The sequence below is a fragment of the Thunnus thynnus genome, chromosome 17, assembly GCF_963924715.1.
Source record: "Thunnus thynnus chromosome 17, fThuThy2.1, whole genome shotgun sequence".
NCBI classification, from domain to species: domain Eukaryota; kingdom Metazoa; phylum Chordata; class Actinopteri; order Scombriformes; family Scombridae; genus Thunnus; species Thunnus thynnus.
In genome coordinates, this window is record NC_089533.1 from 15,451,042 (window position 1) to 15,474,476 (window position 23,435).

Consider the following 23,435-nt stretch of genomic DNA (forward strand, 5'->3'; position numbering starts at 1 on the left):
CACAATTTTGTGAATAAAGAATTTCTCTGACTTTTTACAAGTTGGAAAAACTCATGATTACGTGGGAAAAACTTATCCCATTTTGGATAATATGGTGTAGAACCATTTTTCAATACAATCTGCATCAAGTTGAAGTTAGCATAAAGTTATATTATTGACCAGCTGGACTTCTATAATGTAGGTCCATGTCATCCATGCATCAATGAGTGTTTTTAAAGTCTACAGAGCCATCATGTATCAGATGTACAGTTAGAATACAGGAGCTGACTGTATAAAACTGAACACACCAACTAGACACACAAGTGAACCTTTTTTATTAGATCCTATAATATTGTATATAGCTTGATTTAGGTTTTTGCATTGCTCCCAATATTCCAGCTTCCCCCAAAACCCAAGTTTACACAAGTTGTTTGTTAGTAAAGTGTATTAGATACTTTTATCTATTTCTCTTATCTTCCCATCCTCTTTATCTCCTCTCAGTCTTATATACTTCCTGTCCTTTTTCATTGGTCCCTGTAGTGCTCATCCAAAACCTTTTGACTTAAAAAATAGTGGGGGGGCATCAGTAAACTGCTTCCTCAAAAAAGCCTTGTCTGGATTTGACTTTTATAGAGTAGACACTGTTCGCCTTTCTTTTGTTAAACCACGATCACCGTTTGTATGCATGTGCTCTGTCATTTTTATGGCTAGTTGCAAACTCCATAGTGTCTTTAAGTGGCTTGTGTGCTTTGTGTCTGGTTGAACCTTATAAATCTGTCTGCTGCACCCCACTTGGTAAGTCAAAGCCTTTCTACATAATTACTGTCATTCTCTTTTACAGTTAAACTTTATACTCAGGCTCTATTTTTTGTAGTTTCAACCTTATTCTTTACTTGGTATGTTTTTTTTCTTACCTGGCCTAGTTAAACTTCATATATAGAACAATATAAGTCAATAAAATGTAGAGATTAGAATATAGATGAAAAGTGTATTTTTGTCCATCTTTCACTTTGATACGCCACTGCTCAGTGCTTTTCACACAGATTAGTAAAACCTGTCAGTCATTTAGCATGCCATAGATAGCTCTGTGTAACTACAGTAAGCTAACAAACTGGTTCCCTGTCTGAGACTGTCTTATGTACAGTGCAACACATCTACACAAAAAAATGTGTAGATGAAAATGTGCATTTTGTTCGTTCTTTTCCCTGATCTTCATCCCCCCTACGTCCAGATTTCTCTTGTGGAATCACAAGATCTTTTATTCTGCCTCCTGCCCTAGCAACCAGACTGGGACACTGTGGCAGTTGATTGGGTGTGGCTCACTAAATAAAGAGTTGTTGTGTCTGGGATCAGGACATGTTTCCAAACACAATCTTGTCTGTCTGTGGTTGCAGCTGCCTCATATAGCAACGAGGCAGGTCTGTGAGCCTCCCTTCACATCTCATCTCCTTCCAGGCCCTGGCAGCCCGGGTCCCCCTCGCTCAGTCCTGAGTTTTCTCTCAAAGCGACCAGTTTTCTCGGGGGGAAAAGACCCAATCCTGCCCCACACATAGAATGTCAGACATGTCTTGTGTTGCTATCCAAAAATATTGATTGGTAGTAAATGTTGATGGTAGTTCTGTGGTCTAAATCATTAAGTCCAGATATTTCAGGAAAGTGTTGTAGTATCTGATCCAGGCTGGGCTACTTTAACTTTATCTTGAGAAGTTCAGATCTTTTCAGAAAATGTTCTCTCACTTATTCATAAAGAGACACATTCAGTTTGACAGCGTGTTTAGATTGTGATCAACAAAGCTTTAGGAAGTCATTTTCAAAGGGACGTGGTGACAAAAGTTACACGAATCCAAAGCACAGTAGAGGATGAGCTGCTGACTTTTGTGCTTACGTGACACAATGAAGTTTCACCTGATATTCTTATTTCGTGCATTTTTCATTTCTGTTTTCAGTGAAAGCTCTGTAAACATTTCAGTGAGTAATTACCTGTTCACTTTTTTTTCTTGCTGTCTAAATTGAGGATAAAAAAAACTGCAGAAACAATATTCTATGATCCAGTAACATACACTTACATTCACATTCACATTTTAAATTATCCATTATTTACTATAATTTTCAGTGTTTGTCGTTATGTTAAGGTGTCTATTTTATGGACTTTGCCAATTTGGATATCACACACTATTATCTTATTATATAACCGAGGCTTCAACCACACTTGGTACAGAACTTGCCTTGAGAAAGACCAAGTCAGGTTGAAACATCAGTGCAGTCATCTTCTCTTCACTTTTAGGGAGACTCAGCAATACTGCAGCTGGCTACACTTGCTCATATTTTAGCTTCGCTGCTTGTAATCTAAGTGCTCCATGACACAATACACACACGCTGTCTCCCCTGTTGTAGGCTGTGTTACAAGACACAGGCCTTGGCATCTGTGTTGAGAGCAGACAAAGGCTTTCTTTTTCTATTATCTGTGTCCTCATTATTATGATCCCCCCTGTATTAACCACCCGCTAATGAGACTCCAATTAATGATTGAATTGCTTATTAAAAGCCTGACATGAGAGGAAGAAGAGAATCAGTGGGGGAGAGGAAGGTAAGATTGGTCAAACGGAAAATATTAAGGGAGAAAATAAAGCAATTTTAAAAAAGAAAAAAAGAGGGTTGGTGTAAACTTTAAAGAAGAGGGAGAGGAGAAGGGTGAGATGGCAAACAATGAAGGGGAAGAGAGGGAGGGAGTGTAATGAAAGGATGAAGTATGAGGATTGAGACAGCAAACAGAAGGACAAGGGAAGAAAGGGGGAGAGAGGGGAAAAAAGAAAGAAAGAAATGGTGGAGAGCTGTCAGTGGGCCATCGGAGGGAGTGTGTCGCCTGCTGACATTGTTTCCATGCTGCTCACTTCAAAGGGCTCGGATTATGAGGAGAGCGAGGGGCTTCAGACAATGGGAGGGGAAGAAAATAACATCAAAGTTAGCCGCGCATTTGAATTGGGATAATCCCAAAACAGTTGTTCTGAATGCATGCTGCACCGGATCAGATGTCCCTTTTTTTCCCTCGCCAGCCCCGTTCTGCCATTTCTAGCCTGAATTTAGCTCCCTCTGTGGCTCTACTGTACTTGTGACTTCTTAAATGTGGGTGTTAACTGCAGAGACCTTTGTATCTCATAAACCCCTTTTTTAGAACAATGGTAGTACAGTTAAGTATGCTCATTATCTGGGGTTTTTTTTTGGTATATGTGACGTTTAGGTGGAGGAGTATATTTGTGTGGTGTGCGTGGGAGCATGTTATATGTGTATGTGTGGGTGTGTGTGTGTGTGTACATATAAGTTTGAGTGTGTGCCTGCTTGGCGTGCGTTTTTGCATGGTGGACTGGGACCCTGGCTTTGCATTGCTGGTCCCACTGCTGGTTTGAATAGCAAATATACTAAATATCAAAGTGTGCGTTGGTTTTGCAGACATGAGTGCACAGGCTGCGTGATGTTCTAGTCCAGATTAATGAGCAGAGAGACTGGTGGGGTACCAACCAGGCTCAATGTTTTGGCTTTCTGATGTGATTCAAGCTCCATTAAGGATTTTTTTTATATATTAACAATAAAACAAATGACTCCATATAATATGAAATGGCTGCTAGTACTGCTGCGACAGCTTTTAGCTACTTTTAATTTTTTGGGTGGTAGTTTAGTGGTCTAAACATCAACACATCCATCCATCAAGAACAGGAAGCAGTGTCACATATCTGATCATAAAGAGATGCTGAGGTTTCTGTGAATTCCCCTCTTTACCTTCCAATCTTTCACCTCACTTCCTGCCTTTGTTGCATATGAATGATCTCTCATATGGGGGTGTAGTCAGAGAGTAGGTAGTGGGCCACTATCCCTGACCAGTTATATTTAGGTTACCAATTATCTCATAACAGTGGGAAAGGCAGCAGTGGGCAATTTTAATGCATTGGAACATTGCATTGCTTTCATCTGTCTAGTCAATTCATATCAGGTAAAGTGAATGGGAACCAATATAGAGGAAGCCAGTGTAGCACATTGGGACACCCAGATTTTGGGTTAGAGGATTGTTCACTTCCTGATGTCATCTGTTTCTCTCCATGTGGTATTTTTGCTAAAGTGTCCCCATTTGTGTATGGATTTTTTTTTCTTTGATGAGACACGGGGGTTTGAGGTGAATGTGAAGTTTAATAGTGAGGTTATTGGTGTAACTTGAGTACATGGTGTATGTTTGTGTGGCCATGTGCACAGGCAGTGTTTTTGTCTGTATGTGCAAGGGTGCATGTGTGAGTGTGCCTGTACACTTGCCTGAAATGTGCAGCTGCCAAATCTGACAGAACTCAAGCCCACATTAGCCTGCCAAGTGAAAGGTACAAAGACACACACACACATACATGCACACACACACACACACACACACAGGCCTTGTCTCTTCTCTCTCTCTCTCTCTCTCTCACACACACACACACCCACTATCTTTCCAACTCTGCATCTTCGAACTCTTTCTGTCTCAAACTCTCTGTCTGTCTCCCCACACACACACACACACACACACACACACACACACACACACACAAGCACACATGCTCACCTCACCCTGCCAAAAGGGAGAGGTGGCTGGTGAATAAACAATGGCACTCCGCCCATAGTGTCACCCGCCTGGGCTTTGATCAGCACCGCTGTTCCTGCTCCCCACAGCAGTGCTTCCTGTCTTTCTGCCTGCCGAATGCTGCCATGCGTGTGCACACACATGCACGCACACACGTGCACCCGCACACACACACACATGTTTAAGTAAGTGTTCATGTCTCAGTCTTTTACATGAACCTGCATACACACTCTCTCCCATTTTCTCCTCACTAAGTCTTTATCTGTATCTTTCTGTCCCTCAAACTTGAGTTAGTGCCCTTGTCTCTATATCTGCCGCTAGTTTTGCATTCTCTAACATACACCCACATATGCTCTGTGTTTTCTCACACACAGAGACAGAGATACACACCTTTGATCCAGACCCATCCTGCAGTAACTTCTAGTGCTAGTCAAAGAGTGGGTCCTGATGTAGTGTCCTCTGGGTAAAGTGACAGGAGACACATTACATAATGCAACAGTGACCATTGTCTCACTCTGTTTGAGGATGAGAGTGACTATATGAGGTGCACTATCCTTTGTACACTAGACAGTATGAGGGTTGTACATATCTCTATCAAATTTAGATGGAGTCCATCTGATCTAGGTGCTTTGCTTTTATGCATGGATACTGGTAACGAGGGACAAGGCTCGTGTGCACACACACACACACACACACACGCACACACACACACAGCCACACAACACACACAAATTCAAGGGGCTAGTTGTAGCAGCTGCAGTTTGTCTGTAGTTCTGTAGTTATATATGCATTAGTTTCTGAGGGGGTTGAAAGGATGACTTTGCCTGTGGGAAGGAATGGCAGCAGTGGATCAAGAACAGGTGTGCTGGATACCCTCTGTTGCAGAAGCAAAGAGCTGCTTCAATCGTTGTGTGTGTGTGTGTGTGTGTGTGTGTGTGTGTGCGCGCGTGTGTGTTTGTGTACGTGTTTGCATGCATGCTTGTCTTCTCTGTTCATGTCTCTGTCCACATTCTTCAATACGTCCATGTTTCTTGTGTCAACCTTGAACTGTGTATTTGTTTAGTAAAGTTTGTTAAACCAACTGCGTTTTCTGTCTCTGTGTGCATGACCACTACTTTCTTCTGCTTTTATTTAGTCCACTAAGAGAAGTTTCCAATATTAACAATGAATCAAATTATTCCCTGTTATATGGAAGAACTGTTATTACTGCCAATCTCACTGAGATACAACACCCCAGTCTGCAGCTCTGTGCAGACAGTTAAATGCCTTCAGATGATACTTTTGTTTGCCTGTCCAATAAACCAAAACAGCACCTCTGCATAGTTATGGGCAACTGCTCCCAGCTCACATGTGCTGATTAACTGTACACTAACTGTCCAGAGTAAAATGGCCAGAGAGTGACTTGTGTAACCACCAATTATTATCAAGGGAAAGAGAATTACATGTTTTACTCAGGGGGGTTAGCTGACTAAACAAGGGATAAAATACCACTGAATACTGACTTTCATTCAACAGGTGATGAGAAAAAGAGATTCAAATGGGATGCTCATGTTGCTCTGTTTCTGTTTGATGTGCAAGTGGGTAATCATATACCATCATGTTAGCCATAAGAACTCAATAAGCTTAAGTCGCTTAATGCAGCATTTAAACTTTTTTCCTCCACTGAAATGGACAAAGGTGCCTTAAATGCACTGAACAACCAGCTGATTTTTTTGCTATTGTGTGCTCTCACTGGCATGATTGCTAATGTTTACAGTTTTGTGCAACTCACAAAGCCAGCGTATTTGCACAGTTATGGCTAAATATGAACTATTTTGTAGAATCCTGGGTGCAGTTCCTTGCAGTCCAGCCATTGTGCGGTCATGGTGCTCTAAATTTTTTAAAAGAGTGAGGAGACTGAGGTGCTATAAGTAAAGCTGTCATCTAACATCCAGTCTGGCCTGTTTTGTCCTTTATGTTCACGTTGGTGTCAGCTAGGAATGTCTCATCTTGGATCTGTATATGTGTGTCTGAAGGGAAGCGTCTCTCTTTCTTTCACTCTGTCACCCTCTAACTCTCTTCATGTATCTGTGTGAGCACCCATCTCCCTTAATGTACATGTGTGTTTGTGTATGTGTGTGTGTGTGTGTGCGCAGCTCTACATGTGTGCCTGGTGTTGGCTGATTGATGACTTTTCCGGCTGTGGGCAGATTCCCGGCAGTGTTTGATCCACATATCAGAGGAGGTGGAAGTAGAAGAGAGATAACATTCCAGGATGCTAGGAGGGAACGTGGGAAGTAGAACAGCTCATAGAGGCCATACGCCATTCACGGACAACAAACGGAAATTACTCATTAAACCACAGGCCTAATGTCTAGGTAAAAAGAAACCGCAAAGACCTAATGACTTGTGCATCCCTCTGACAAATCCCCTCTTTGGTCAAAGCTGTTTGATCACTAGTGGGCACAAATATTCAAACACAAATTCACAGAAACCGGGCGTGCTATTGTCTTATCAAGTTGTTACAGTTTGCATGTTAACTACCTGTTTGATATTTTGACTTAATGAGAACATTCAGGTTCGAACATTGTGTGTTGAAAACCAAAGAGAAACCAAAAGTGATGAGCTAAAACGAAAAAGAAGCTCAACAAGATGTGACCCTTTCAAACTGCTGCCTGTTCATTTTTGTAACAACTTTTGTCGCATAAGTGAATGCTTATTTATTGTCAAGACTTTATAGGCCGCCATAGCATTTGCAAGTTTTGCTAAAAACTTATCATCCATGAAATGATAAACTATTTGATAAACTGAATATAAGTATGTAAGCCCACACACACACACACACACACATACACAAAGACACTCACTAGGCATATGGTACATATTTCAGAGTTGTTTCCTATTCTCTTTCTACCGTAGCTCACAGCAGCTGAAAGAGACAGAGACGGAAAGATAGAGAACAGTGTGTTCCCCCTGTGGGCATAGCTCGGTTGCAACATGTCTTCATTACCGCAGCAATTGTTTTACTATTTTCATCAGTACCAGGAAAGGCGCCTCCACAACTGTGCCGACATGTGTGCATATTGCAATAGACGGGATAACCGTTCTATTTGCTGTTCAGGAGAGTTCCAGTTTGCCGCCATCACAGTATCTTCCCACTTCAGTTCAGAATCAACTCTGGGAAAAGTGCTGAAAAACATCAAAGTACTGAAAGCAAGTCAGTTCATACCAATATCAGTGATATCTTTCAGAGGGGCTGTCCTGGCCGACTTGCTAAAGCACGTCTTTTCATTCCTACACACAGACAGACAGAAAAGCAAAAGTTTATCTTCTCTAACACCTCAGGAGGGAGACCTCTCTCCTCCTCCTCCTCCTCCTCCTCCTCCTACTCCTCCTCCTCCTCCTCCACCTACAGCTTCTCTCTTACACTCACTTCTTTACCTTTCCCACAATCCTTTGATAAAAGTGCAGATAAAAGAGAGTCTGTGCTCATCTCTCTGACCATCCATCTCTCCTTGAGGTTAGCACCTCCTTTATTATTTACTATTAAATCACTAGACATACATACACACACTGCCTTGTTCTAGTAAAGCTAGTGTGTGTGTGTATGTGTGTGTGTGTGTTTGTGTGTGTGTGTGTGTGTGTGTGTGTGTGTGTGTGTGTGTGTGTGTGTGTGTGTGTGTGGGCGCAGTCCACATACTGTGGCTTTGTTTATGTATGTCTGTGTGCTTCGTGCCCCTTGTGTATGTATCTGTTCTTACCCTTTTGCTTATGTGTGTGTGTGTGTGTGTGTGTGTGTGTGTGTGTGTGCGCGTCCTTGGCTGGAGGCGGTGCAGTGTGAGGTTTTTGCTGCTGTCTGAAGTCGTCCAGCCTCAGTGTCATTAGAGGATCTCTTTAATCCAGACTTTGGGAGAAACTTCTGACAGCACGCTGCAAATAGAAGGCCCCGCCGCACATGAAGAGCAGCTCGGCTCCTAACAAAACACCAAGTTTAAAGAGGCCCCTGGCCTTTTTTCCTCCTCCCACTATTCCCTCCCTTCTTTCTTCTTTGCTTTTTTTCCTGCCCTCTGTTGCTTTTACTTCACCCTAGGGAAACATGCTTGCCTTATCTGCGCAGGAGGACCACCCAGGAAAGATGACTCAGGCATTGGTGTCTGTGTGCCTGTGTGTATGTGTGTGTTTGTGTGTACACAACAATGGAATTGCGCACTGTAGCACTCACATTTTTAGAACTTTTGCTGTTAATATTAATGCATGCCCATACCTGCGGATCGCTCTGAGCGGTGTGTTTGTTGGTGCTTGCGTGCGCGTGTGCCTCGCTAATCCTTTGAGCCAAAGTTTGGAATGAAAGGCAGAGGCACATTGCTGATGGAGAGGTGAGAGAGGCCTTCAAGCACTCGACTGTGGGACTATGCAGAAGAGTACGCCACTGCCCCTATCTCTTCACTCCAACCACGTGTTTCTCTCCTTCATGTCCCTCCCCTCCTCCTCCTCAGTATCTTGCTGTTTTTTCACTCTCACCTTTCTGAACTTTCTCTTTTCTTTCTGTCTTTTGTGATATGGTCACATTTCTGCCTTATCTGTCGCAGCTTTTTGCTTTGCATTTTGTTTACTTTTTTCTCCTTCATGCACCTTTCTCTTTCATGCTTTACCTTCTTCTTCTCCCTTCTCTCCATACCCCCTCCCTCCGACTCTCCCTAAGGAAATCAGATTTCCCCTCTTCCTGGCCAGTTCACAATGATCCCAGTCTGCATGGCTGATAAAGACCATATCGCCCCGAGCATCTGGAGACACTTAAGCAGGATCCTCCACACACAGTCATTCACACACCTTCACACACTCAATACTATAGAAACAACCAACATGTGTGTGTGTGTCTGTGTGTGTCTGTGTGTGTGTGCTTGCAGTACATGTGTGTGTATATACAGTACAGATTTAAGCTATACGGAGAGTGAGATGGAGAAAATTAGGCAGCAATGATAACAGGAGCAATCAACCATGGTTGTCCTCTCTCATATTTGCTTATAAATGATTCAATAAATTACTGTTATGATTATATAAAATTGCAAGTTCATGATCATTTGAGATGTGAGCACCCAGGCTAGTGCTGGATTAAAGTCAAAGTCAGACACTGATGGTCAAACAGCATCAGGGGGGCTGCACAGGTGTTCACAGGTGTTTATACTCTTGGGCCCACTTCACCAGTCTTTCCATGTCTACTTCATAGATTTATTATGTCAGCTGTCTTTCTATTGAATTCATATCCATGTCTATCAGAGTTAGTGTGATATCTGTTGCTCTGTGTCTTAAACCTGGCCCTCAGTACTGTATAATATGGTCATCATGTCTGAAGGTAATATTGACTAAATACTTCCGCAGCCTTTCTGACTCACACAGTCCTTTTATTCGTCATTAGAATCATCCCCTATGATTCTGTTAATGAAGTGACAAGTGTTGAACTTGTGCCCTCAGAGTTGCTTTGAACACAGCAGATACAGAGCCCACATGAAAGAATGATGAGGAACACGTCAACAATGAGGCCCCGTAAGTCAGCCTTACTTCCCAGAAGACCTGGTCTAGAAATGCTGTGTCACAGTGCAGGGAAACGGAAGTGGGTTTAGGGGGTGTGTGGGGTTAGTCAGGGTATCTCATCTTCTTTCTCTTGCGTCAAAGAGGTCAGGAGAACAGAGATAGATGCAGGTGAGTTTAGGGTAACAGTGGTTAAATCTATCAAGTGGTGGAGGAGGGAAGGGGAGGAGTACATCATAGATAATACCCTGACAAACAGCAAGTGCATCATACAGTACTATAGTGATTGTTTACTCTAAAAACTGCTGAAGGGCGAGCCCCTCTACACACTCTACATCCTCATGCCTTAGATACTACAATCCAGCAACCTGTGAAAATTGCATCAACACCACTGAAAATGGTTTTCTATTATCATTGAGCCTTTGATTCACCAATAAACCAAATAGAATGATGAAATAGAAGGCAAGGGGTTGCACTGGATGGAGATGTGGGCTGTGGTGGGACAGAATCGTGACTGGCTGCAAAATACCCTAATTAATAGGATCAACACTAGGCCTAGGACGATGTGCTTATCTCTCCATTCGATACTATCACGATACTGGGGTGCCGATTCGATTCATAATCGATTCTTGAATCAAAACCAATTCTTGATTAAATGAATAGAAAAGGGGACACTATTTTCAGTATCTTGCTCCAGTATACTGTGTGCCAAACCATTCACTGGTGTCCTTAGTCCACTAAAATCCATCCAGTGTCGCAGAGGACTTCACTATCATTTATCATGTCTGCTAGCAAGACCTGCATCTTGTGTGCCTCGCCTATGCCAATGGCAGACTCTCACAAGTCCTGTTTTCTCTGCCTGGGTTGGCAGTGTCTGACCGAGACCAGCTCCTGCTCTGCCTGCATCATGCTCCCCCGGGAGGAGCTCGAGCATCAGTGGACATTCAGTGAAGGGCGCAACAACTCTATCCAAGCCGTGGGCCGACTACGACAAGGAGGATGAGCATCATGTCTTTAGGGAGGAAGACCCTGTATTGCTCTTCAAAGAGGAGCAGACAGCAGCCGACTGCTATCCACTCGACGACCTGCCTGGCCTGTTCAACTCAGCCACCTTTCCAAGCTCCTGCTGAGGATTTCACCACAGGCCTCTTCGCCCAGCCACAAGGGAGGCTGTGCCCTTATGTCATTGTCCCCAAGATAGCACCTATCTTCAATTACGTGCATTGTGAGTGGGCCTCTTCACTGACTGCTAAACCCCCGGCAGTGGCTTACAGGCCATATTCCACTGTTAAGGGCTGTGAGTAGGACAAGGGAATACCTCCCGTTGAGGATGCAGTCAGGGTCTGCCTCCTCCCCTCCACCTCCCTGTGGCCCAGCGGTCGGCCATTGTCTCCCATCTGAGAGGTACAGAGTAATGGCCAGTTTCCTTGACTGCTTTTACGCCGATGCCGCCCAGGTGGTGGCACTAGCTAACAACATGGCTTTCCTGTCGGGATCTCTGGACCGACTCACGCACTGCAGACAACAGCAGCCACCCTCCTGCGAAAAACATGCTTGCAACAGCTGCCTTTTTTTGAGGATGAATTACAAGATAACTCTAGCGTGTGCACACTGTAGACTGTCCGGGTGCTCCACTGCCCTCACAGTTGAGTTCCGCCTTTTTCTTTCCTTCAGCATCACGTTATCAACTGACATTTGGAAAATCGATTTTTAACATTTGTGTATCCATTCAGAATCATAGGAGATAAGAATCACAGTTCTTATGTGAATTGATTTTTTTTACCCACCTCTAATCAACATGTTGGAAAACCAGCTAACTTTCATGCTGCAGAACTAACACTGACCTCAGAATCATCATAGTAATGAGTGTTGATTTAGAAATCCATCTCCCAGAAGCCTAAATTAGCCACTGCTAAGGAAGGAGGTTCAGTATAAAGTGGATTTACCTATACCAATGCAGTGCACTATGGTGTGATCATATGTTTAAAATTATTAATTTTCCATCAGTTTTTGCTTGAATTTTTAGCTACCATGAGATCTAACAACATAACCAACAACAAATGTGTCACCTGTTTTTCAGTGTTGCCCCCTCCTTAATTTAAAGTCAGAAGTTCTCAGAGAGTTGCTACCCAGAAGTTCATCCTGGCCCTGAAGCCTAACAGTGAAGCCTATGTGTGATTTATGTCAGTGTCGTGGGTTGTAGATTAGGCGGTCATGCCTATCACCTGGACTGTGTTTCCCTCAGCCCTGAGAATCGACGAGGCAACACCTGGCCTGCTCACTCAACTCAGCTCAACTGTAAAAGCGTGTGTGTGTGTGTGTGTGTGTGTGTGTACTTGCACATGTGCTCATATCACTCTCTGCTTTTCATGCAGACTAATCAAAGACGAAGTGACCACATGTGCGCTCAAAACATCTGGTTCTGCGTCACATGCAGGACCTGCGCCTTTTTCTTTCCACTGTTATCACTTACAGGCAGAGAGGAAAAAATTGCACACACACACACAAACAGTGCATTTTGTTCTTTCATTCTTGTTTCTTTGTTGTCTGAATCTTAGAGCACAGAATAGAGTAAATTCTTCATTGGCACCCTGGGGGGAAATATGATCAACTTTTGGTATTGGAATACATTTGGGAGGGGTTCTTATCCACTAAATGATACAGTATATCTCTCATATTGGCACCAAAGAAATAATGATCCTTAAAAGAATGCAGAGTGCTCTTTTTAGATGCCCTTGTCTAAAAATAAGTTTGGGCTAAATGAGGCCAGCATTCCAATAATTACTGTCATGACTTTATTATTAGCCTTTTAACACACAAGGAATAATCATGCTGTGTCTTGCTTCCCTTCTGTCTACCTTTCTCTCTCTTGAATCGTTTCTCATTGCCTCTGTCTGTCTTGATCTCTGTTGTTTCCTCAATTGCACTCTTTGGAGAAGTCTCTCATTCAGATTCAGCCTGTGTCTCTTCCTTGCTCAAATGTAACTGTAGATTAGTGTATATCACTCTGCGTCAGTTACACATTACACCACACAGATCTCGAGTTGCTTTTTTCTTTTTCCACAAGTCAGCCGACAACACTGACTGTCTCTCCCTTCCCCCAGGCTCTGCAGGAAAAGGTGGAAAGTCTACAGAGGCATCTGCATTGCTCAGAAAAGACGCTGCTTAGCAAAGAGCTGGAGACTGAAGAGAAGGTAATGCTGTCACTCTTTTTTCTCTCTCACTATCTTGTTCTCATGCTTGTCAGGCATGTGCAAGAGAGGCTGCCTGACTCTCACTCAAACTCATTTGCTCCTTAACGTTATCGTTGCATCACTCTCACTGCCCAACATTAACTTTTTTATACCACTGCCATCAGCCTTTCCGTCACACTTCTTTTCGCTTCTTGCCAGCACGTAACCCCTATTTGACTATTTCTTATTAACCACGCCTTCCTTTTTTTGGTTCTCTGAATCCCTTTACTGACCACCCTATGTGCATCTCTGCTCCCCTATTACCTGAAGTCCCTAGCCCCTCGCCCCTCAATTGCCATCCTTACTAGACCCTCCAGGGGGCCACAAAAGACAAATAAAATATGTGTTCTTCCCCTTACTTTCCTGCCCCCCCATCACTCTACCATCTCTCATTCTCCAGTACATAGCCAAAGATATGCCCCCTCGCACATTTCCCAAATTCCTTGAGATTTGGCTTCAAGAGCCAGCGCCTAGGGCCAGGAATGCCACCACCGCCTGTGTTCAGAGGGAAGCCTCTGTGCACACACACACACTCCCCATGGCTCTCCAGAATGCCCTGTAATCAGGCTCTATTTTGACCTTGACACACACAGAGAAGAAAGCACTAATGACTACGCTCACACAGGAGGCTGTTCTTTGTACCCTGGTATGTACACCAAAGGCATTCATTCTCTCGTGTCCCCTCTGATCCGCCCACTGACCCTTGTACACACTTCACACACTCGTCACACACCTTAGTGTCTGGCCGTCATAAATCTGCAGAAAGGGGTCAGTGGTTTTTAGAAGCCATTGGTTACTGACCCAGTCCCAGAGGCGCTGCTTGTTTTTTCCTATGACTTTGGAAGAGCTGACCTCTGAACCTGCCTGCAATAATGTCAGATCATTTTTTCTGGATACGGGTTTGGGTTACTCTTTTCGACTTTTTTAGCTTTGCATTTATGTGTTTTGTTAGTGTTATTTACTTTATGATCCATCATTGAAGACATAATCAATTGATCTGTGGGTGAAAAGTTTACCCAAAGATTGACAAAATCCCTTGACCACAACCACCATGGCAGATTGTTTACATATAACTTCCTACACTGTTTCAGCAAGTGACACAAAGTAAGAGGCGATTCAATATCTTTCAAGATCATCTCCAGTTTCTTGCACAATAGCTCAGATACTCTGTGTCTGTCTGAGTATCCGTGAGCATTAGTAGTCTGTGTCTTAGTAGTGAAAGGTATTTAGTACTCCAGAGCATCAAGACATGAAGTAAACTTGGTTCAATCAAATGTTGGCTCACTGCTTTGAATATCCATCCATCCATTCATCCATCCATTTTCTTTACCCGTCTTCTAGAGGGGCGCAGCTGGATCCAATCTCAGCTGACATTGGGTGAGAGGCGGGGTACACCCTGAACAGCTTGCCAGTCAATCACAGAGCTAACATATAGTATAGAGACAGAAAACCATTCACACTCACATTCACACCTATGGGCAATTTAGAGTCACCAATTAACCTAACCTGCATGTTTTTGGCCTGTGGGAGGAAGCCAGAGTGCCACCCATGCAGGAATGGGGACAACATGCAAACTTCACACACAACGGCCCCAGCCGGCCAGTGGGTTCAAACCCAAAACCCTCTTGCTGCGAGGCGACAGTGCTAACCACTGCACCACTGTACTGCTTTGAATGCTAAATCATATTCTGATTTCCATGGTGTTCCACTGGACAAAGTTTCATGACATTGTTTCATGACACATGACAAAATGATTGCAGACATCTATTCTATTAATATAAGTTAATTAATTATATATAATAAATTAATGCATGTGCTAAACACATTGCAACACTCAAAACCCACTTGTTGCTTGTGGTGTATAGAGCTTAGTCTTGTGTGGTTTGAAAATTTTTGATACTGGCGCCAGTAAAAAACACAAATTTGGCACTGACATCAAAAACTCAGCTTTTTTTGGTATGAAATCAGCAACATTTTTATTTAAATCAGGTGATATCTCGAAGCAAAGAATGAGTAAACAAGACTAAGAATCTGACTAAGCATTTGGTACATATTTTGATACTCGACAGTTGTTGATACTCTACCATGAACACATTTTACTAATTTAAAGCAAGTTCTTTTGCTGTGACAATATTGGGAGCAAAGACACAAACAGGAAGTGAGCCATTACCCAATACTCAATAGTATTCAGTGGGTAGACGTCCTCAGTGTAAATGTGTGCAGTGAACTCCACTTGGTGCTCTTCTGCTCGACCGCCAGAATTGTTGCTCAGAGTGAGCGATTGGTGGAGTGTTGTTTCTATAATCCCTGTAGCTAGGGTGAGTTTATTTTAATCTGTTACTGATTTGTTCCATTGTGCTAGAGTCCCTGGTGTTGTCCTCCTGTTATTGCATTCTTGATTACTCTCTCCTGATGTCACTGTCGCTTGTGGTTTACAGTGCTTTGCACGTAGCTACACACATGTGCGTAGGTGTGTATGGGCGCCTGTCTTTTGCCAGGGAGTCACAGTTCCACTCCCTGTGTGCAGAGAGACACACTACCTTAATCATATATTAATCCTAATCATATATTTACTCCTACCCTGCTCTCGGCTAAGGTCAGGTGTGTGTGTGTATGTGTGTGTGTGCGTGAGGTGTCAATAGGGAAACAGTTTTTCTGCTGTATGTTTTTGATTTGTTTATGTTACTTTGTACATTTGTGTACATTGTACATGCATCTGCGTTATTGCGTGCACAATGCAGATGTGCATATTTTGCTGTGTATGTGTATGATAATAAACTCTCTCAGCCTCTTCACAATGATATTGCCCTAGTTTATCTGCCAAGACGTGTCTTTGCAATCCAATCTCTCACACGCTAAAACAGCCTTTCTGCCCAGACTTCACACAGATGTTGCTTGCCTTGCTATTGCAAGGGCCCTCGCAGGCTCCCCCACTCTAAAATGGCGGATCAGCAGCTCACTGTGTGGTTCAATTCTCCTTGAAGAGAGGAGCAGAGTGTTGAGGAGTACAGCTCTTTGTATAAATACATAATGATACAGTGGGCACAGTGAACTGTACAAGTTTTAGAGATGTATCGTCCTGCAACACGGGAGCTCTGTAAAATGAAAAATAAATAATTTCTTCAGATATACTGTAGAAATGCAGAGGACTTGAACTTTTCCTGTATGCTGTTTTTGTGAAGGCACATTATATCAGCAGCTACCAATCCATCTCATAGTTCTAACAACTTCAAGATCTGTAGCCACTTCTAATCTCTTCCTGCCTTTTTCCTTTTTTTCCTTTTTTTTTTTTTTTGTTTCTTTTCTCCCTCTTGCAGCAAAGCGTTTTTGAATTCAAATCGCTCCTTGGTGAACTCTCTGAGTGCCAACTCAGTGGATGTGGAGGTGCAAACTTTGTGAGTGGCATCACTTTTGATGTACCCCCTTGTTCCTGACAAGGTTTTTGTCACTTTGGAACAAGGGGGTATATCAAAAATGTCTTTCCAGCAGCTACTCACCTCCACCCCCCCAACCCGTCCCACGCATGCCTGTACACACACACCCCAACTTCATTAGCATACATCAAGCTTCCCAACAATGTGACAAACTTCATTTGAACGTTGAAAGTGTTGAGGGCTTGTTCCTTTCTGCTGGCAGCTGTCAAAAACCACACCATCTGACAGTACCAAACGCAAGGGAAAGTCAAAACCACAATCTAAAGACTATATATAGATGAAATGTTGTCATTTTAAGATGACTGGGAGGGGAAAACGACTGCCGCTCGTCGCACTCTTCAAAACTAGAGAATCACGCTTCATCAGGAACAAACAAAATCTCATCTTAAAAAGAGCTGTGGAGATGAAACCTGATTATCTCCAGAAAGTCAAAGTCCTGTTTTTAATGCTTTGGGAAATAGTGGCACACATTTTTTTTTTCTTTGTGGTTCCCTTCCTATCTTTTCTTTCCTGCTCACTCTCATCTGGAGTCTATCAATGACCGAAACCTCATGAAAGGTTTGATCAATAGTACTGTTCAAAAGCACCAAACATCTGTCTTAATGGTGAGGAAGCTTTTTTTTATATAGATGCAGTCACATGTCTTCTGCTACCTGTCAGAAAAACAAACATGTCTTTGCTGTGAAAAAGATGTTAAAAGAAGGGGAAAATGTGTTTTTGCGTGAAGAAAAATAGAGATGTGAGAGGAGGGACTTTGGAAGGCGAGTAGAGGATGCAAAGCTGGAGGAACAGTGTCTCACAGGGAACGAGGCAGACATCTTCGGGGAGTTTGAGATATTCCTGTTATGAATTTTAACAACATTGAGAGACACGGTGAAGTCAGACATTTGAGTTGATACTTTACCTATCCTTGTCTGTTTTTTTCTGGATCTGTTAGCCTCGCACACGTTTCAACAACAGAGGTTGTTGTCTTAAAAAAAAAAAAAAAAAGGCTGCTGCTTCCACCCACACACATTGCATAGTAAACTATAGCTGAGCTTTAGTTAGACATACTGTGGAAATATGTGATTGCAAATGCTTTAGTCTGCTACTGTGCAGCAAAAGAAGAAATTTCTATCACATGCCTTCAAGTTTATGTAGATATACAGTATATATGTATGTGTATGTGACACAATAATGCAGAAGAAAGACCTTCTTTATGATCAGGGCGATACAACTTTCTAAAATTAGCGATAAGTGACGGCCAGTGCAGCCATTTAGTGCTGTTTGCCATGAAGTAATTAGGACAAATGCCAGATACACAGCTTTACTGTATCACATCATACTTTAGTTCAAGTTTTGGCTTCCCGCTATAGTTGTTACTAAAGCAAACATTCATGGCTTGTCTACTTTCATCAGCCTTACCACTAGATGTACAGTATCCAGTCGTCCTGGTGAATACGCCGTTGTTGCCTTGCCCATTCCAATGTATGGGAAGGCAAATGGGGACAGCATTGCCACAAAGGAGCTTGTAATTTAGGCAGAGCGGATCTCTCATTGCTGCGGTGACTGCACCATACATGAACCAAGAATGCAAAATTAAGGAGCTTGGCTTTTGAAGAATCTAGACTTATATTCGGAGTGGTTGGTAAGGGATGTGTTTATTCAACCATTGTTTATTGCTTTGGTCTGAGGTAGCGGAGTGTGTTTTGTCTTGGCTTGCCATTTTGTTATGACTACAGAAGCTGCTATAGATAGAGATAGACATTTTGAAAATCTGCACTCCCGTAGCTTCAGCTCATTTTTTAACTCCTGGACATTCAAATTAAAGCTTCTGAAAACCATTTTTTGCCACTTGTTTGAAAAGGTCACTCTCAAATTATCCTTGACTTCATTCTCACACAGGGAGAAAAAGACACATTTGCGTAAACTGTTGGACTCTCGACCCGATATTATTGGCCCGACACTTTTAAATGAATAGGGCAGAAGGAGCCTGAAAAATTGGCAAAGTTGTGGCAGACTAATCTACTGCACACTGTGCCGAGACAAAGTGAGCTGCTTCATGTTGGGATCATTTATACCGGGGATTGCTTTGAAGTGCTTCCCAATCCCTTTCATTGTGCCCAGGAAGATTAATTAGCCAAAGCCAGAACAATCAGTTAAATCCACAACAGGAAAATTATTTTTAGGAAAACCAATCTTTTTCCCTCCCCCTCACCTCGTTCACGCTCTCTTCACTTGAAAGACTGGACTGATGAGAGGTGGGGAGCTGGACTTTGGCTCTGTCAAAGACATTATGATTGGTTAAAATGCTGAGACTCTGGTTACACCTTGAAATATGTGGGTGAAAACTGTTGCTTTTCACAGCCGCCGTTAATTCCTTGTGCTCTGTTAAACTATTCATCAAGCTCTGAATTAATTGATTCAGCAACTCTTTTCGAAATGCTGTAAATGCTTTTTACAATACTGTAAAAGCTCTGTGTTTGTGCACACGTCTGTGTCTCTGCGCATATGTATGTGTGTGTGTGTGTGTGTGTGTGTGTGTGTGTGTGTGTCCATTCATGTGTGTTTGTGGGTAAAAGGGGGGGTTGCGCTAACCAAACCCTTTTCAACTTCTATAATCAGACTCTGGTTTAGTGGAGTGTAATTTAGCCCCAGACAGACTTCCTCCAGTCCTCCCCAGTGGAGCTAGCTAGCTAGCTCGCTATTGAGCTGCTGCTGTGTTTGATGTGTTCTGCCCTCCACCATGGCCCTGTCCTCGTCCAAACCCAGCTGCGTCGAGCCCATAAATGCATTGTGTCAGATTTGGCTGTAGTCATCAGCAGCCAGTAGGGGGTGTTGTGCAGAGCGAGTCATGCTGGTCTGCGGACCCCCTGTGGAGATGTGAAGGAGCTGTGAAGAGCGAGGGAATACTCTGAGCCATGAATAAAGAGGGGATACCCACTGTCTGTGACTGTGTGTGAGTGTGTGTCTGTGTGTGTATGTGTGTGTGTGTGTGCGCGCCTCCTCCAAAGGGAGCTGTTCTTTTGGTGGCCTTGTCTGGAAGTGTATTCATGCAAGTGTGTATGTGAATGAGTAGCAGAGGCAGTTATTCAGCAATATCAAGGAGCACTAATAATATAAAGTGACAATGAGTTTGATTGATAGATTGAGCCTTTTTTGCATCAGTTGAATATTTCACTATCTGTGTATGTGTCTGCTTGGATATTACAGACATATTAATTTGATGACTGAATAACACATGTAATTAGGATTTATTAATCTGTTAGTTCAGTTGTTCTTTTTAAGTTGACTGAAGCTGTTTGGTTGTCTTCTCAGGTGACTGTGGTGCGTCAGGAGTACGAGGAGAGGATCAAAGGTTTGATGCCGGCAGAGCTCAGACAGGAACTGGAGGACACCATCACGTCTCTGAAAGCGCAGGTGAGAACTGACTGTTTGCCAGACACACAGATCAGCTACAGACAGGACCAGAACAAACATGCGAATATATTTAATCTGTTTACTGTTTTCATTTTCAGCTTACAAAATCCTCCTCACCTGTCTTTTCCTCCTTTATTGGTTCTTACCTTTTGTAATACTTCTGTTACATTTTGACATATTTATCAGCTCTTCATCATGTACTAGTAATATATTATTTGTATTTGTATTTCCTAATTGTCTTTTTTTATTTTCATATTCTTGTATCGATACCTACACTACATGAGCAGCCCAACAAGTCTTAATTATTTCAGTGTGTGCACACTCAGCCAACAAAAACAATTCTGATTTCATGAAATAAATCTGGAATAAAGACCAAACTGCTACAACTTTGAAATTAGACCATGATGCATTACACTGTATGAATTAAGACCAGTGGTTTGAAGTCACAAGTGTGCACTAACTACCAGATTCAAGCACTGTGACAGTTCACACTCGTCCTGCAGAAGTGTCACTGAGCAATGCACTGAACTACTGTCAGCCGCAGGATTGCTTCTTTGGAACAAAGCCTGAACATTGATCTTCCTGTTGAGCACAAAGAATATTTACTATAGGGCCCAGAAATATTGGACAGTATACATTGGATTGAATGTCAAAGTAAATGTTTGTGGCCATGTAGCGCACAAGGATATGTTATAGTTGAAGTTGATATTATTTCCTTTTGTCCTCTACCTCCCCTGCTATTAATCAATCAAAACTGACAGAAACATAACCCAAACATTCTGTATGAATATGCATGTCAGAATTATTTATTTGGAAGAGAAAGATGATGGCTTCAATGTGGTTTTGGTGTGGCAGTCGATCATAGACTTTGCTTTCAATTTGGACTCTGCCAATCCTCTTTATAAACCTTAATCTCCTCTCTTTTTCCATCAGGTCACACAGTAACCTTCCTCAACCACAATCGTATAGCCATGTTGTTCCTCTGAGCCATGTCTTACTCATTTCAATGGGCTCATTTTGACACTGAATCGCAATAAAGGGCTTTCATTTTTTCAGCATTTACATTGTAAACAAAAGAGGGTATTCTGTAACGATGATAGGGCCCTGCAGTACACGTTTTTGTAAAGGGGGCTCATCATAAACCCTTGCCTTGTTCTAATAGCTCTACCAAGATCTCATTTCAGTGCACAGACCACAGCTCTGTGATTGGATATGTTTATAAGATGTAATTCGTGACCAGAATGGTCTCTCCTCTCATTGATGATGTCTTGGGTTTTGCACATTAAAGTGCATTATTTTTACATAGGGGGGGGAAAAAGGTGGGGAGAGTTTTCGTGTCTCTGGAGGCATCCAACCACATTTCGATGGGGTTTTGCATATACTTCACCACTGTGAAGTGCCAAATGAAATGCTAGAACTTTCCTGAGGTCTCCCCCACAGAAAGGAATGTACCCTCGGCTCCAGTACGGTAGTCCCAGAACAATACAGATTCTTTTGGAGTCATGATTATTCTGCCAGGCTCTAGATGCCGTGTAAATGTAGATGGGGTTTATTTTCACTTCAGCCAAAGACACTTCATAAATAAACTCACACTTTGTAGCCAAACAAAAGAATGGCGAGGCCTCCTCTTGCGCCGCCCTAACCTCAGCTAACCTGGCTCATAATCTTCCCTCTGTCCCCATGTGCCTTAACCCCTCTGCCCTAATCTCCTGACCCCCAACCCCTGCCGTCCTGACCCCTGGACTCAACAACCAAGCCTTTCTTCCACTTCTCCCTACTTAGCTAACCCCCTCCACCAAAAAGCACAACTGACCCAAAGCCATCGTACCTTCTCCACTTCCTGTTTCTGATGCTTTTTTACTCCCTTCATTGTATAAGTAATCAGTGTGAATACATTTTGAAGATTACTCTGTGCCAAAGTTTGCTTTGTGCATCTGTGTTGCAGGTTAACTTCCTTCAGAAGAGAGCCTCTTTGCTACAGGAAGACCTGGATGCCTGCCGCAGCAGGAGGTTAGCATGATTGTTTAGATTGGATAGAAACATGTGTGCATACGTGCCTGTGCTTCGTGCATGTAGAAGTTGCCTGTACAGTACAGTGAATATATATATATATATATATATATATATATATATATATATATATATATACACACACACACACACACACAGATTCCACACCAGTGTGTCACTGACAGGGAGTATGGATGAGTAAGAACATCTAAAGTTACTCATAGGCTTACAGCATAATCTGTTAGGCACAGTTAATGGTGCAGATACATTAAATGACGCCTTACTTGTCTTTGACTGTGACAGCTTCTAGTGCTGAGGGCTTTGATTTGCCTCCCATCCATCGTACTGTAAGAGCCATTTATGTCTATATGTAAAGCATCTATACATGCAGTGATAAGAGAACTAGTCAAACAATGCTCACTCACATCTCTGCAAACATCTCTCAGGACTCTCAGTCACGCACATCGCAGTAAATGACCCGTTCTTTAAATGCGCTCTACCTCACAACCTACAGTGACTCAGACGTTGAGAATCTCATAGGAGCAGTTAATCAGATAGAAGTAGCTCAAATTTGTTCTTAAGAGTAAGTGTAATGTTGGCTTCACACTATATCTCTTTTTGCGCAGGTAACCCAGACGAACCACAGCCTGACCTTACTCTGGGATATGAAGGATGAGACAACCAATCAGATGTGAGCATTAATGACTGTTATTTTACACACCTGTCATGCCACTGGATCAGTCATCTTTTAGTTTGATGTGCTGTTGTCTTTTGTGGTTTTAACATTTTGAATTATTTATTCATCATCAGATTTCAGCTTTTACTAAAATGTTTTTATGTTCACAGCTGTTGACCTTGATATTATTGATATTATCAGCGCAATGTTATTATTGTCAATGGTATTTGATAGACATTTGATATCAGTTGTCATGTCTAGTAAAATGAACCATTTTTAATAAAAGACTGCATCATTTTCCATTGTCATGCTTCTTTTTTTCTGAGCATGTTTTTCATCTTCTTCAAAAACCTCATAATTAATCCCTCAATTAGAGAAGGTCAAGCTGTTGCCCTTGGTTTTATATGACCACAACATGCATGTTAACCAAGATTAGTGCTGTAACTTTACACTAAAGTCAAAGACCTTGAATTCCCATCTCCCCCATCACTTTTTAGCATCGCCTTTCTGTTCAAGCTCTCATTTGAACTGTAAAGAGAACTTGGGGGTTTGTGGTTGGTTCAGATAAAGAGCGTTGCGAGTCGATTGTTTGAACC

General features: G+C 42.5%; 1 protein-coding gene across 2 annotated transcripts in view; it reads left to right on the plus strand.

Moving 5' to 3' along the window:
* Window positions 1–23,139, plus strand: part of cep112 (centrosomal protein 112) — a 100,136-nt gene extending 76,997 nt beyond the window's left edge. Inside the window, exons 24-27 of one of the 2 annotated variants that reach the window (XM_067570163.1) lie at window positions 13,192–13,281; window positions 20,052–20,153; window positions 22,099–22,163; window positions 22,790–23,139. In XM_067570163.1, coding sequence (XP_067426264.1) covers window positions 13,192–13,281; window positions 20,052–20,153; window positions 22,099–22,163; window positions 22,790–22,793 — 261 coding nt within the window. In that variant the 3' untranslated portion in view covers window positions 22,794–23,139. Of the gene's footprint in view, window positions 1–13,191; window positions 13,282–20,051; window positions 20,154–22,098; window positions 22,164–22,789 lie in introns of those variants that run through there. The other variant, XR_010924202.1, reaches the window with a different exon arrangement.
* Window positions 23,140–23,435: the final 296 nt, after the last annotated feature.